General features: G+C 55.0%; 1 protein-coding gene across 1 annotated transcript in view; it reads left to right on the forward strand.

Annotated features, from left to right (window-relative positions):
- The window catches only part of LOC117889206 (delta-like protein C), a gene marked incomplete in the record, with an annotated part of 272,400 nt that overhangs the window by 36,953 nt on the left and 218,740 nt on the right, over positions 1-16,707 (forward strand). Inside the window, 1 exon segment of the mRNA XM_034793099.1 lies at positions 16,104-16,465. Coding sequence (XP_034648990.1) covers positions 16,104-16,465 — 362 coding nt within the window.

Consider the following 16,707-nt stretch of genomic DNA (forward strand, 5'->3'; position numbering starts at 1 on the left):
CCCCCCCCACGCCTCCAAACCTTCCCCAAAGCCATCTCGCTCTCCCTGTCCCCCAAAACACACCTCGCTCCCCCAACACACCTCAATCCACCCATGCCCTTCCCCCCCCAAAAAAATGTACCTCGCTCCCCCTGCCTCCCCCATCACACTGGGACACTTTTCAGGGCCACCCGAGCTACCCAGGTGATTCTCTACCACCTGCCTAGTCCGTGCCCACCAGGGCGAACCCTCCCAGCTCTGCTGCCCGCTCTCCCCCAATGCAGGCTAGCAATTCGCATCCCCCTCACCCACTTGTTTCAGCCGAGTGCATCAACCCGCTGCCTGTGTGGGAAGAGAGAGTGCCCCAGGTCGCCGGCTTCCCCTCAGTTCAACACTGTCCTGATGGATGGCAGGAGAGAGATCAGTTGATCATGACCTGTTAGGTTCACTCCCTCTGGGGCACCTGGCGTTGGCCACTATCGGAAGACAGGACACTTGGCTGGATGAACCTTTGGTCTGACCCAATATGGCCGCTCTTATGTCCTGAGTGCAAAGCGCCTGGCTGTGTCCAGCGTAAAACCGCATATAAGCTTGTTGAACGCCGCTTACGATAAAGATCTAGGATAGGTGCAAGGAACAGGACTGGCGAGGCCAGGTTGGTCCCTATGGATACGGCTGTACTGCAATAACAAACCCCTAACACTGAGTCTCAGAGCCTGGTCAGTTGACCCAGACTTGGGGAGCTTGGGCTGAACGTTGCTGTGTAGACACCCCGTGGTGGGATTTCAGAGCCTGGGGTTTTATCACCCCGCAGCCCGAACCCAGCCACGGCTGCTGTGTCGACGTCCCCGATGTGTATTCCGCACGTGGCTGACGGCCAGCGGTGTCCGTTGGTCGACGCCCGCGCCGTTGTCCTCTTCGTGCTCGGACCCCAGGGTGGACCGGCGCCCCTCCAGTTTCTCCTTGACTCCGACTCAGGCCATGCGGCGGTCTCGGTGTCCATAGCGATCCTTGCTCTTTCGGAACCTGCAGGTATCGATCGCGTACGTCGTTCCGTCGCCGTACTCGTTTACTGGTTCGTAGGCTAGTTCTCCCCGCAGAGGCTCGGGATTTAAGAATGCATTTTGAGGCATGCGCAACCCTGCCCCCGTTCCGTCTCCAGCAGCGACAAACACCAGGGTGGTCTCCGAGACGCTCAGCAAGTGCAGCGTTAGTGCCCTTCTTCAGGGAGGGAAGAAGCAGCAATGTCTGAAGGCCTGGAGCCCGCAATCGGATCCAGGCCCACAGGCTGCCGCCTCAGACTGTGGGAAGCGCCCCTCAAGCACCTAGTAGGGAGGCTGCCTATCTGGTTTTGAACTGGGCAGTCCTCTTTTGGGGGTTTGCCCCCCATCCGACACTGAGACAAAGCCAGTATTGGATGGCGGATGCCATTTTAAGGAGCATGGGAGCTCGCGCCTGCGGGGGCGGGGCAACGCGCTCCTCCAAATGGTACCCCTCACGTGGCCCGATCTTGTACACACACTGTGCGTGTGAGGTCACGCCAGCGGGGGCGGGGTTGCGCATGCCTCAAAATGGCACCACCTCCCCCCCCCGTGGTGTGGAACGACTGCATGCGAGGTCACTCAGGTGGGGGCGGGCACACGTCATTCCCAGAAGTACCGGCATGCCTGGTATTCCGGGAATGTGTGAGCGGCCACCTGAGCTCCAGGATTGAGACAGGGTCTGTTAAACCCAGGAAACCCCCTCATGAGCATAAGGGGCGTGGCCATCAGTGATGTAGTAGAGCCACCTGCAAGGCCACTTGTACCAAAACAAAATGGTTTCCTCCATGTGGTCACATGGTGGATGCCATTTTGTAAAGTACACTGGGTGTCCTCCGCACAGTGCGACCTCGCTGAGAGGTCACGCTGGCAGGGCAGGGTACCAGTACTTCAGAAACTCAGGGCTGCAGTAGATACAAGGACGGATTCCCTTCCAGAACGGCCTCTAAAAGAAAAGATTCCCGCCCCCCGTACTCGGTCCATGTCAGGAGAGTCCTTGCGCACGGTTCCTAAGTGCTTAGAGCTGCCTAAATCTTCCATGCAAGAAGGGACGGTGTGAAAGGGGAAGATCCGTCGGTACCAACTCCACCTCCAACACCTAGACTGAAGGATCGGCATCCCACGGCTCCATCTGGGAGTTCCACCCTGGACTTCCCTTCCACAGGACTGCCTCAGTCCATGATGGATCCGTCCTCGGGCACACCAGCTCTGTCGGCACCGACCTCCAGTACCCCCCGTACTCCAGCTTAAACTGAGACCTTTACTACTCCGGAGAATATTTTTAGCTTTTATATACCCGCTGTCTCCTCTGTTATCAGTCCAGTTCTCCTCAGAGACATCTCTACACCAGAAGAAATCACTTTGAAAACCCTACTACATCTGCAGGTCGGCGCATCCCTCCTCCGGTACCGCTGACTTTTTCACCAGAGGAATCTGACCTCCTGCACAAGACTTCAACCCCTCAGAGAGAGAGAGATCAGTCCGGACAGAACCTCTAGGATGTCTTGGAGCCATCCACTACCAAAGGGACCGATGATGTCCAATGCCTTGGGGGACTCCCTTTCCCCCAGCCGGTTGACCCATCATATTGACTTTATTGGGGCTCTTGAGATCCAGAACGATTCCTGCTTGGACCTTCCCCTAGATGGTACCACAGGCTCTGTCGGGGCGTGGGGAGGAGGAAATCAAACTGGCTGCGACGGTTTTAACGGGTGTGTCATCCTCCTCCCCTAATGAGGCAAATATGCCATCATCCCCTCTCCTGCCTGATGACTACAGGCAGTACCAGGAGCTTTTACAGAGACTCATGACCGAGCTCCAGATCCCTCTTGAGGAGGTCCACGACAGACAGTGTAGGCTCCTGGAAGGAAGCCATTTTGGAGCCCACTAGGCCCTCCTGTGCCCATCCCCTGAAAAAGACAGAAAAATAGAACTTGGTTCCACTGAAAGGGGCCCAGTTCCTGTTCACCCACCCAGCGCTGAACTCCTTGGTGGTACAGGCAGCCAGAGAACTGTCCGGATTACAGTCCCTCAGGCCAACTCCATCTGACCAGGGTGATAAACGCCTTAGCTTCGGCCCTGAGAGGCCATTTTCATCTTCCAGCCTCCAAGTTTCAAGCACCAACTACCAGCCCCTGTTGGCGAAACGCGACTTCACAAACTCCGCTACATTGGTGGGGCTCAAAGATAAACCGCCCCAGGAGGCCGAGGGCCAATTCCAAGCCCTCGTCGATGAAGGCCGGTGGCTAAGCCGTCGTTACTGGCCTCATTGGGTGCCGCTCGAGCCATTGCCACAGCCGCTGTCATGAGACGTGAGTTGTGGCTTCATGCTTCAGGGTTCCCCAGGGAGGTCCAGAAAGCCACTGAGCACGCGCCCTTTGAGGAATCTTATTTTTTCAATGAGAAGATGAATGAATCACTTCATTCCCTGAAGGACTCTAGGACAACCCTCCGCTCCCTGGGCCTTAGCCCCGAAGAGGGAACACAGCTCCGGGCCCAGCCATGTCCCCGTCCCCCAGCACCTTTACGAACCGCCACGTAAACGACAGAGGGTTCACAGGCAGAGATCACTGGCTTCTTCCACCTCAGCCGCCACTGCTCAAGCCCACCCGCCCACCAGGGTTTCTTTTGATGGGACGCTTGAGATAGCTCTATCGTTGGGTAGCTCGATTGATTCCCTCCCCTCCCCCAAGCCTTTGGTGGCCATCTCGCCCTCTTTGCACACCACTGGTGGGCAGGAACAACAAAGATGAGTGGGTGCTAGAGATAATCCACTTGGGCTATGTTATTGAGTTTCTCGCCCTGCTTCCCTGTCCCAAGGAGATTCTCCATTAGCAGCTGGGTTCTCTCCACCAGGTGCTGCTCATGGAGCCTCAAGGCAAAGGGGTTCTACTCCCCACTCTTCGTTGCTCCCAAGAAAAATGGAGGCTGGAGGCTCATTCTCAATCTTCGACAGCAAGTCAAGACTCCGAATGGTTACGCTGGCATCAATAATCCTCCCCTTAGACGAGGGTGCGTGGTGCGTGGCTCTCAGCATCAAAGATACTTACTTTCATGTGGACATGTATCAGCCGGACAGAACGTTTCTTGGGTTTCTGTTAGGGCAAGAACCCTGCCAGTTCAGAGTCCTTCAGGACTAACCAGAGCACCGAGTGTCTTCACGAAGGTCTTCTCAGTGATACCGGGATGATTGGCTACTAACGGGCAAATCCAATGAGGAGGTCAGTCACCAATCATACTCTTACTCTCCTGGCATCCCTGGGAGTCTACGTAAACAAAGAAAAGTCCACTTCCCCTCCCACAAGGACAATAGACTTGATGGGGGCTACCCTAGTTTGGATCTCTCCAAGGGCCTACCTCCCCATGGTGAGAAACTCAACTTGATAAGAAAAGTTCCGCTCAAACCATGAACCGCAGTCAAAGGCTGTCTTTCCCTATTAGGCCCCATGGCCTCGTGTACTTGGGTCATACCGTTTGCCAGGCTCCACTTGTTGTCTGCAGTCCTCTCTCTGATATGACATGAACATCAGCGTAACAGTTCTCATAGATTCATAGACTTTAAGGCCAGAAGGAACCATCATGGTCAACTAGGCTGACCTCGTGCACCTCACAGGCCACAGAACCTCATCCACCCACTCCTGTAATAGACCCATAACCTCTGGCTGAGTTACTGAAGTCCTCAAATCTTGATGTAAAGACTTCAAGTTACGGAGAACCCACCACTTACTCTAGTTCAAACCAGCAAGTGACACGTGCCCCATGCTGCAGAGGAAGGTGGAAAAACCCCCAGGGTCTCTGCCAATCTGACCTGGGGGGAAATTCCTTCCCGACCCCAGATATGGTGATCAGTTAGACCCTGAACGTGTGGGCAAGAGCCACCAGCCAGACACCTGGGAAAGAATTATTTGTAATAACTCAGAGCCCTCCCCAGCTAGTGTCCCATCTCTAGCCATTGGGGTATTTGCTAATAGCAGTCGGGACAGGGCCATATGCCATTGTAGGCAATCTCTTCATACCACCCCCTCCGTGAACTTATCAAGCTCAGTCTTGTAACAAGTTAGGGTTTTTGCCCTTTTGGAGTCTGTTCCAGAACTTCACTGCTCTGATGCCTAGACGCCTGCCTTTAATTTCAAGCCTAAACTTATTGGCCTAAATTCCAGCCAAGCTCAAGGCTTCTTTGGCTTGGTGGACAAACCCAGAGCCAGTGCGCGAGGGAGTCCCTTTTGTTGCATTCACACCCGATGGGGAGCGCACGTGGGCAATCACCCTGCACAGGTCACATGGACCCCTTGTCCAGAGTGCATATCAGTCGGCTACGGCTGAGAGCAGTCTGCCTCGCCTGCCGTCCATTCCTCCCACTGATTCTATCCAGCCATGTCCAAATAACGTCAGACAACATGACGCCTGTCTCCTATGTAAACAAACAAGGTGGAGCAAGATCCCTTCTTCTGTGTGTAGAGGCCATCAACTAATGGAACTGGTACGTCAGGAGCTGCACAATGATCTTGGTGACATACCTACCAGGGGCACAGAATTCTTTGGCGGACAATCTCAGCAGACACGTCTCCACAGACCATGAATGGGACTTACACAATTCTGGCCTGAACGAGAGATTCACCCAGTGGAAAATGCCATCCTGGGACCTGTGGGCATCCCAGACAAACAAGGAATTTGCCCTATATTGCTCCAGGGCTGCTATGGGCAAGGGCTGCAAGAGCAACACCCTTCTCCCACCTGAGATACGCCTTTCCTCCCCTCCCGCTACTACCACAGGCACTGAGATTCGTCACAACAAAACTCGAGTCATTCTCATTGCATACCATGGACCCCAGACAGCTTCCTTCTGCAAATGGTGGCACATCATCCCATCAGCATCCAACCCTTGCCCAACCTGTTAACCCAGGGGAACGGCACAGCCAGACGCCCCGCGACCCAGACCCCTTCCACCTTACGGCCTGGGCATCAGACCTAGAACGTTCATGTTTGGAAAACATCCAATCTATTCTTAATTGAACCAGAAAAGAGTCCACTAGAAAATGCGGTCTGGCTAAATGGAGACATTTCTTCACCTGGATGCAATGGAATTATTTGACCTCTGGGTTGGTGGGTTTTCCTGCTCTTCTTGACTACATCCTTCATCTCAAGATGTCGGGCCTTTCTTCTAGCTTGCTGTGAGTCCACCTGCAGCAATTAGCGCCTTCCATTCTCCTGCTGTTCTATTTTTAATCATCGAACAACAGTCAGATTCCCAAGAGGACTCCTTAGAGCCTTCCCGTTGGTTATGAACCACTGGCCACTTGTTCCATGTCCTTCCTCTCCATGAAGGTCACCTTCTGAGTCGCTGTCCCAGAAGGGTGAGCAAACTAGGAGCTCTTACGGCAGACCCGCCGTACTCCGTATTTCATAAGGAGAGGGTTTCCCTTCGCCTCCATCTGAAATTCATCCCTAACATGAGTTCCACGTGAATCAACCTGCTTGCTCACCAATTTTCTTTCCTAAACCTCACGCTTCCGAGGAAGATGGGAGACTCCACTCTCGACATCAGATGAGCTTTGGCATTCCACCTGCAGGGAACAATGCCACCAGTTAGAAAACCGCTTTGGGTGTTTGTTGTTATAGCAGAACGAACACTGGGACAAACGTCTGCTCAGAGACTAAATGAATTTCTGGCTGCATCCTCCTTCACTATCAGTTGGCACATCGCCTTTCCCCAGACGGGGCAAATTCAGCATCACCACTTCGAGGCTCCAGATGCAGCTAGTGGGACAGAGGCGTTACAGACATCGGGCCCAACTACATCTTTGCACCCTTGTCCTGTCTGAGTACTGCTCACTAATTACCCGAGTGTGGAATACACATTGGGACCAGCACTCGAAGAAGAAATGGAGGATACTTACCTCTTGTCCAGGAATGTGGTCCTTGACTGTATTCCACTTCCCCTCTGCTGCGGATCTTGTCTGATTTGCAGTGAGGGATGAACTGGAGGGACGTCAGTCAGCACTGTCCTTTATACCCTCGGATTGGAGCAAGACAAGAGCAACCGCACAGGTGCGGACCCTGCTCGGAACAAATCTCCAGTTTCAGGAGTGTGGAGCCCATGGGATGCGGAATACAGATTGGGGACCATGCGTCTCCAAGAACCTCCAGTTACAGATCAAGAAAAATATAAAACCCAGTCTAGAGCCTATATTTATTCCCAAGTTCCCTCCAGTCTCTCACCCAACGGTCAGTCCGTCCAGAGAGCTGGGATCCATTTTGCAAGAGACGCTCACGCCGGCAGAGTGTTGCTGTTTCTGTAATGGATGCCATCTTTTACCCCGCCTTTTTCTCTTCTCCAGTCCCAGACTTTTGGTCTCTTCTCATAACCAAGGCGTTTAGTTAACTTCAGCTCGGCCCCGAGGGTCCCCTGTTCGGAGTCTTTTCTCGGGGTTCCTTGGTCTTTGTTGAGGCTGGTCCAGACTGAAAACGCAGGGCTGGCCTGGGTCGAAAGGAGCTGATCGTTTGCACTCGTGATTTGAGGCGGCTGCAACCCGCCCTGCCGCAGGTGCCGTGCCCCATTTCCAGCGATTTTGGAACATGCCACTCGACATTTTCCATCTCTTAAACTATTTCCTGTACAAACATCCTGCAAGCACCACGATGGTCGGCTAGTTCTTGGCTTTCGGCAGAGACCCCCCGCGACCCCCACCCGCCCTTGGTGCAGTAGTGAGAGGAGAGTCAGACATAGGTGTGTCATGTGTCTGCCTGGATGTGTGTGTCCACACACACCTTGTTCCTCCTGCCCCCTGAAGACACCTCGTTCCCCCAAACCCACCTCAGCTCAATACACCTTAACCCACTCCCTGTCCCAATGATAGCTGCTCCCCCGCACAGAACGCGCCTTGCCCCAGTCCCCCAATACATCTTGTTCAACTATCTGCCCCCAATAAATGTCATCTTGCCCCCCCGTTCCTGAATACACCTCGCTCCCCCTTCCCCCCAAACACACCTCACTTCCCCCTCATGCCCCCCAAATGCACCTCGCTTCCCAATGCACCTTACTCCCCTCAGGCGCCCCACCTCCCTCTCCTCCCTGTCCCCCCAATCATACCTTGCTCCCCTTAGTCCCTCCCCCTAATGCACCTCGCTCCCCTCAGGCCCTCACCTGACTCCGCCCCCAGGCCTCCCATTGCACCTCGCTTCCCCTAGTCTGCCCTGTCGCACCTCTTTCCCCTCAGGCCCCCTGACGCACCTTCCTCTCCTCAGGACCCCAAAAACTCCTTGCTCCAACCCCACTGCCTCGCTCCCCTCGCCCCCAATGCACCTCGCTCCCCTCAGGCTCTCACCTGACTCCATTCCCAGGCCTCCCGTTGCGCCTCGCTTCCCTCAGTCCGCCCGTCACACCTCTTTCCCCTCAGGACCTCACAAACACACCTCGCTCCAACCCCACTGCCTCGCTCCCCTCGCCCCCAATGCACCTCACTCCCCCCCAAGCCTCCATCTCACTCCATCCCCACCTCCGAAAGCTTATGCACCTTGCTCCCCTGAGACGCCTCACTCCCTTCACGCCACCCGCAACACACCTCATTCCCCTCATGCTGTCAGCGGACCAGGTTGTAGGCAGTCAGACCTAGTGGTTGGAGTCCGAATGCCAGAGCCAAGGGTTGGAACTGGCTTACCAGGAGTCAGGGAAGGCAGGAGCAGAGGTGGAACAGGATGGGAACAAGACTGGAGGCAGGGCAGGATCTGGGCTGGAGCGGTGGAGGAGCAGAGCACGAGCAGGGCTTGGAGAGAGGAGCACAGGGAGGCAGAGAGGCCATGGGCGTGTATGTTGAGCAGCCAGCGAGGAGCTGCTGCTGCTAGGTTTAAGAACCGGACTGCTGATTTCCTCAGCCAGTCAGGCAGGGTGGTCTGTCCGACAGCCTAGTTGACTCGTTAGGGCACTAGAAGTACTGAGCAGGTGCAGCTGAGGGCCTTACTCCTGGCAGTACCACCTCCATTGAGGGTGCCCTCAAGGTACCACCAGAACTGGTTTCTTGGCGTGGTCTCTGTGAAATGCCCACAATAGATCTGGGGCATGGATGTGATTTGCCAGTTCCCGGGACTGCTCCTCCGGGTCCACCAACTATTGGAGCTGCCCTCTGACTAGTGGGGAGTCAAGAATTTGCCGAACTATACACTCGTCATGCCCTTGGACTGTTACAGGGGCAGGGGGAGACCGAGGGCTGGAGTGATGTGGGAATGGATTCTCCGTGTCTGGCTTCAGAGGGGAGACATGAAATACAGGGCGGATCTTCAGGGACTTGGGTCATTGCAATCTGAATGTTACTGGGTTGATTCATGCCTCAATCTTGAAAGGGCCCAGATATTGGTGGTCCAGTTTGGCTGCGGCATGAGCAGATTTAAGATTGTGGGTGGACAGCCAGACTTTTCTCCCATGGAAAGGTTGGGGATAGCTGGGTGATCCCAATCAAAATGACATTTATATGCTTCCTTGTAAGTGCTCTTTGAGTTCCTGGTGTACCTGGTGGAGATGGGTAGCTAGATCTCTGACTGCTGGTACTGGAGAGGTCGTGGGGACATCCGGAAGAAAGTAGAGAGTGAAAACCATATTTGGCAAAATTCGGGCTTTGCTGAGTAGAGGCATGCGTGGCATTATTGTAAGCAAACTTAGCACATGGGAGTTGTCATGATAATCGTTCAAGATGCAGAGCAGGTATTGGTTAAAAAATCTGGTTGACCTGCTCCGTTTGTCCATTAGTGTGTGGATGGGTAGGCAGTTGAGAGGAGAGGCTCAGTCACCAGAAGGTTTAGAAACTCTTGCCAGAACCGGGAAATGAACTGAGAACCACGGTCCGACACAATGCTTGATGGCCATCCATGGAACTGAAAAATGTATTCCAGGCAGAGGCAGGGGGATGGCGCGGCCGGGGGCGAAGTGTGCCCTTCTGGTTAAGAGGTCGACTACGACTAAGATTGTTGTATGTCCCTGGGAAGGCGGCAGCTCCACAATAAAGCCAATGGAAACGGTAGCCTATGGTTGAGGTGGGATGGGCATGGTCCGGAAAAGGCCAAGTTTTTAGCATGGGCACTTGATCTGGGCATAGGATCTTAGGTAGCTCTTCTTTGAGGTGTGTGAGCCTGGGCACCAGAAACTCCTTGTGATTAGGTTCCAGGTTTTGAGGTGGCCGAAGTGCCCTGCAAGGGGTGCATCATGACATGCCGTTTCCAGACATAGCTATGGTCCTTGGGGTCCTCTACCATATCTTGGAACCTGAACCTGGGGGCTAGTGGGGAGTCAGCGTTCTCCAGAGTCTGGAAGATCTGAGCAGCAAAGGGGTCGTTGGGTAACAAGGTACGAATGGGCTCCATTAGGCTTCATCTTCTGTGCCATTGATGAAGTTGGATTCCTTTAGAATCATAAAGGGAGTTTTCTCACCCCTTTGCAGGTACTCGGCCTTACGGGACAGGGCACCGGCCTTCCCATTTGTTGGTCCTGGGTGCTAGGTGACAATGAAGTTAAACCAGGTGAAGAAGAGGGACCAGTGGATCTGTTGTTGGTTGAGGTGTCTGGCTGTTGGAAGATATTCCTGGTTCTTGTGATCTGTGAGCACTTGGACAGAGAACCTGGCCCCCTCTAGCATTGCCATTCCTCAAATGTTGCCTTGATAGCTAAGAGTTCCTTATCCCAGATATCCTCATTCTTCTCTGCTAGGGCTAGTTTGCGAGAGTAATCGGCACATGGGTGAAGTCAACCGTCAGGACCCACCAGTTGGGACAGTACCGCACCCAGGGCAAAATTGGCTGCATCAGCCTTCACCGTGAATGCTTTAGCAGGATCTGGGTGAACCAAGATGAGGGCTGTGGTGAACTACTCTTTTAGTTGATCAAAGGTGGTTTGGGCTTCCAAAGACTCTGGTGAGCTGGACTCCTTTTGGCTGAAGGGCAGTCAGAGGAGTAACGAGACTGGAAAATCCCTCAATGATTGCATGGGTCCATGGTTAATTCCTTGGGGGAGATATTGGATTCTGGTCCAACTTGCATTTTTCAGGCTTCGCGTATCGATGGTGCTGGCAAAGTCCTAGGATGCTGCAGACTTGCTGATCATGGGCCTGACTGGTGGAAAAGATGAGGTGGTTGTCCAGAGACATGACGACATAGCACAGTCAACCACCAAAACTTGCTTGCCAAAGTCTATAAAATGACACGACTACAACCGAACGCAGCTCATCCGATCTCTTCTGGAGGACAGATGTTTATATGTAGGACTGTGCAAGAAACGGAGCGGCTAGACCAGGGTTTCTCAAACAGGGGTCGCCGTTTGTGTAGGAAACCCCTAGCTTGCAGCAGCTCCCATTGGCCCGGAGCAGCGATCCGCGGCCAGTGGGAGCTGCGATCAGCCGGACCTGCGGATGGGGCAGGTAAACACACCGGTCCGGCCCGCCGGGGCTTTCCCTACACAAGCGGCGACCCCTGTTTGAGAAACCCTGTACTAGAGACAACAATGAAATGGCCTCCCACAGGGCACTGTTCTAGCACCAACCCTCTTCAACATATATAGCAATGACCAGTCCATACACAACAATAGGAAGAGCTTTATATACGCCAATGATCTATATATCATGTCACAGAAGGACTTTGCTGCTTTCAAGAATCAACTAACATGTGCACTGAGCAACCGCTCAATTTATTACAGTCAGAACCAACTTTGTGCCAACCTGACCAAGACACAGGTGATGGCCTTTCATCTATGCCACCAAGAAGCCAAGTGGAAATAAACATCACCTAGGATGGAATCCCACAGGTTAATCATCCACACCCTGTCTACCTGGGGGTGACATTGGACCGGACACTTTTCCCTTCAAAGCACATATAGATAAGATGAAAGGGAAAGTTAGCACCCGTAACAACGTCCTCTGAAAGTTGGTCACCTCAAAGTGGGGAGCCAATTCAGTTACTTTGCCAATGCTATTACCTCGTGCTACTTCATAGCAGAGTATGCATGTTCAGTGTGGGAACGATCTGTCCATGCTAAGAAATTAGACTCTGGTCTAAACAACAATTGTCATGGAATAACAGGATGCCTAAAGCCAACACCAAAGGACAGCCTGTACTTACTGGCTGGCATTCCACCACCTGATCTCAAGAGGAAGGTAGAAAGCTAGAGGAAAATATCATGGCAGATGGGAGATCCAAGGCATTATATGGTCACACAGGAGAAATCAAACGCCTTAAATCGCGAAAGAGTTTTATAACCAGCGTTGTGCCTTTGGATACGGCAGCTTGGCAAGGCACGACTGAGGTTATGGAATGAAAGAATATGTGCAGTTGGATGCACTGAAATAGTCTGGAACCCCAGGAGGACCTTCTCAGAGGGGCTGATACAGACCAGTCAACGTGGTGATGCCTGAAGCACCCGTATACGCAAAGTGGCAGATCGAAGACTAATATGATTAAAAGGGGCTACTCTAATGACACGAATATATGCGATTGCAGTGAGGAGCAGACCACGGAGCACCTGCTTGTTTGCCAACTCTTTGGGGAGACCTGTACAAAGGAGGACCTCCCTGTAGTGATGGAAAGAGACATCACTTGTGCACAGTTCTGGAAAAAGATTTAGTTTGTGGCAAGGACACGAGGAGAAGACGACGACGACTACATAGCGGTTTAACACATCCCTGAAGATATCATTTATGAAGTGCTGGAATGCTGCTGGGGCACTGCACAGGCTAAACGGCATGACCCGGTACTCGAAGTGTCCACACCATGTACGGAAGGTAGTCTTCCTCTCAACTCTCTCACTAATCTGGACCAAGTTATAGGCCAAGTGTGAAGCTCCAGCTAAGTAAAAACCTTTGTGGAGTGGAGTCTTTCGAAAAGCTCATTAATGGTAGGGTCAGGGTATCGATTTTTGAATTGTGACTCTGTTTAATGCCCAATAGTCAATACAGAGCCTTAGCGATCTGTCTTTTTTCTTTACAAAGAAAATTGGAGCCCCAGCTGGAGACGTGGAAGGACGGATTAACCCCTTCTGTAGATTTTTTTTTTTTCTGGAGGCAGTTGTGGAGAGCCTGAAGTTCTAGCTCCGAAAGGGAGTAGATGCAGCCAAAAGGGACTTCTGCTCCAGGCTGGAGATCGATGGGACAGTCATAGCTGCAATCAGGTGGCAGAGTGTCCATGTTCTTTTTGTTGACCTCATCAGCAAAATCCTTGTATTTAAGTGGTAACGCAGGGGCAGTGGACTGGACCGGACCATAGAGGTTAATGAGACTTCCTATTCAGACTTGGAATTTCGAGAAAGGCAGGCTGAACCATGAAGGGTTCCCAGTGTATGGTCACGTTGCAGGAGACAGAATTGTTGGCAAGGTGGGGAGCAGAACTGTATCCTACCTGCCCTCCAACAAACACATGGGCCATGGGTAGTGAGCCAGGGCATGCCGAGAACTACTGGAAAGTGTGGGGCTTGGATAAGTTCAAACTGAAGGGTCTCTTGGTGAGTCACAACTTCCAGGGAGTTCGGTCTGGTGGGGAACCAGGCCCGATGAGAGGAGTGAGTCGTCAATAGGCTTCAACAAGTCTGAAGCGTCCTTGGGTTGAGGGGGAGGATGTGATATACTCATGCAACGGTCCTCATTCATGAAGATGCCTGAGGCACCTGAATCCACCAAAGCCTCCAGGAAGGACTTGGAGATGGAGGAATGTCAGATTTTCAGAGGGAGATTGAGATGTGTCAGGACCCATTCAGTCATGGCCAAGGTACTAGCAGACAGGAACTGGTGCTGGTTACCGATGAGAGTCAGGGAGTGCCACCCCAGCCTGGACCCCTCATCGGATGCTGGGGTTTGGCCTTCTCTGACCAGGGCGCAGATTGGAGCCTAGAAGGGCAGCCTGACACAAATGTCCTGCTCTTCTACAGTACAGATGTAGCCCCAATGCCTGATGTCGTCTTTTCTCTGTGTTGGTGAGAAGGGGCTGGACTTGGTCAGGCAGCATGGGAAGGTACCCAAGCTTGGGCTGGAGATGCCAGGACTGGCGGGCGTCGGGAAGCTGACATTTTCTCTTGGTGGCGTTCCACCAGCCGGTTATCAATCTGGATCCCGAGGTCAATCAAGGTGTCCGGAGTGGGCAGGGAGTCCACTCATGCCAGCTCGTCCTTGTTGTCGCCCTTTTGGCCGAAGTGGAAATGATAATGCGGCGTGGCCTCGTTCCATTCAGTAGTCGCTACCAAGCAGCGGGACGCCGCGGCCTATTTAGCGACCGGCCGGCGTCCCTGCCGCGACCGCCGAAGGGCGGCCTCAGCTGTACCCTCGTGACTAGGGTCAGTGAAGATCACAGCCACAGCTTGAATGAAGTCTTCAAGTTTGCCCAGGCGTGGGCTTGCTTTCTGCAGCAGCTTTCAGCTCCCCGGTCGGAGCCACCCCAATCAGTTGGTTGATATTCAGCCTCACCCTGCATTGGTCAGTGGGGAACAACTATGGGCACAGAAGAAATAGGAGCCAGTCTTGATCCCCCCCCTGCACCCTCCAAAATGTTCCCCGAACACCATAAGGCTGGGAAATCTTTGGCTCACATGGGCCAAGGGGCAGAGTTGGGGGCGGTGCTGCCTGCTTGTGCCCGTAGGGCAGCGACCTCGGCCTGCAGTGTGGGGTCCGCAAGGCACCCCGTGTCTCCAGCAGGGGAATATTGGCCGGGAAAGGATTCATATGAGCCACTGGTCTGGACCTCTTGTCAGCCTAGTTCCCCCCTGTTTACTTTGGGCCGCACAAACTGTCAGCGGAATGGGTGGTGGGCCATCAGGCCTAGTGGTCGGAGTCTGGATGCCCGAGCCAGGGGCTGAGACAGAGTCGAGTCAGTAGCCAGCGCCGAGGGTCAGACCTGGATTGCCAGGAGTCCGGAAAGGCAGGAACAGGGCTGGTTCTGAGGCCGGGACAGGATGGGAACAAGGCCGGGGCAGGGCAGGATCTGGGCTGGACCGGTGGAGGAGCAGAGCAGAAGCCAGGCTTGGAGAGACCAGCACAGGGAGGCAGAGGTGCCGTGGACGTGTGTGGAGCAGCCAGTCCAGGAGGGGGGTCTGTCCAGCGGCCTTGTTGGGGCGTGAGAAGTACTGAGCGGGCGCAGCTAAGGGCCTTACTCCTGGCAGTACTCCCCCAGGCGCCGCGCCCCCCCCAGACGCCACGCCGCCCCCACCAGACACACCTTGCTCCCCCATGCCCCTCACATGCCTCGTCCCCTCACATCCCCCTCACACACCTTGCTCCCCCACCCCCTCATGCCCCCCATCACATGCCATGACCCCCTCATGCGCCATGCACCCCCTCGCTCCCCTCACACACCTTGCCCCCTGGCATGCCCCGCTACCCTCATGCCCCCCAATGCACCTCGTTCTCCTCACGGTCTCCCCCCCCCCCCGCAGTACACCTCGCTCCCCCTCCAGTTCCACCTTGTTCCACCCCCACCTCACACGCCTCGCTACCCCCACCCCTCGCCGGCCCTGTCAGGCATGGAGATCACCCTCCCTAAGTGGCCAATGCCCCCTCCCCGTGCCCTGTTGGGAACTGAGATCGCTCGCCATGAGTGCCTGGCTTAGCTGCCCCCATCCTGCCCCGATCAGCCCTGCTGAGCGTGGTGATCATCCTCGAAAGGCACCCCCCACCACCCCCATGGAAATGGCCAACACCCCCATCCCCTGCTAAGCTGCCCTGCCCCCCGAGTCCCCTCCCCACTCTGCTCCCTGCTTAGCCGCCCCCACACCCAGCTCTACAGGGAAAGCGGGGGAGGCTGAATCAGGGAGTGGGTCAGGGCTGCCTCCTCTTCCCAGCCCCCCTCCTTTTGTCCCAGGGAACAATGGGTCGGGGGAGGGGATGGAGACAGGAGCCCCCCCCCCCAAATCTCCAGCCGTGGGGCCTTTTGAGGCAGGTGGGATGGTGGCAGGTGCCCCCTGTGGTTAAAGACATTAAATCTGTACAGCAAACCCTACTCCCCTTCCCCCCCATCCCTCCTTCTCTCCCTCCCCCCCCCCACCCTTTCCCCCTGTCCCCCCCTCCCCCCCTCTCTCCCTCTCCTCGCCCCGACCCCTCTCTCTCTCCCCTCTGTTCAACTCTCCAGCCATCTGCCTGCCGGGCTGCAGCGAGGGGCACGGCTACTGCGAGCGGCCCGGGGAATGCAAGTGCCGGATCGGCTGGCAGGGGCGCCTGTGCGACGAGTGCGTCCGCTACCCGGGCTGCCTGCACGGCACCTGCAGCCAGCCCTGGCAATGCAACTGCCGGGAGGGCTGGGGCGGCCTCTTCTGCAACCAGGACCTCAACTACTGCACCAACCACCGGCCCTGCCAGAACGGCGCCACCTGCACCAACACGGGCCAGGGCAGCTACACCTGCAGCTGCCGGGCCGGCTTCACGGGCACCGGCTGCGAGATCGAGACCAACGAGTGCGACAGCAACCCCTGCAAGAGCGGCGGCAGCTGTGACGTCAGTATCACTCCTTCCCTGCCTCCCCACTGCGACCCCCGGCCCCACCCCATAGCACCCCCCACCCCATTGCGACCCTCCCCACCCCTGCAAGAGCGGCGGCAGCTGTGACGTCAGTATCACCCCTTCCCAGCCCCCCACTGCGACCCCCGGCCCCACCCCACAGCGCCCCCCACCCCATTGCGCCCCCTCCCACCCCTGCAAGAGCGGCGGCAGCTGTGACGTCAGTATCACCCCTTCCC

The sequence above is a fragment of the Trachemys scripta genome, chromosome 16 (genome assembly GCF_013100865.1).
Source record: "Trachemys scripta elegans isolate TJP31775 chromosome 16, CAS_Tse_1.0, whole genome shotgun sequence".
Taxonomy (NCBI): domain Eukaryota; kingdom Metazoa; phylum Chordata; order Testudines; family Emydidae; genus Trachemys; species Trachemys scripta.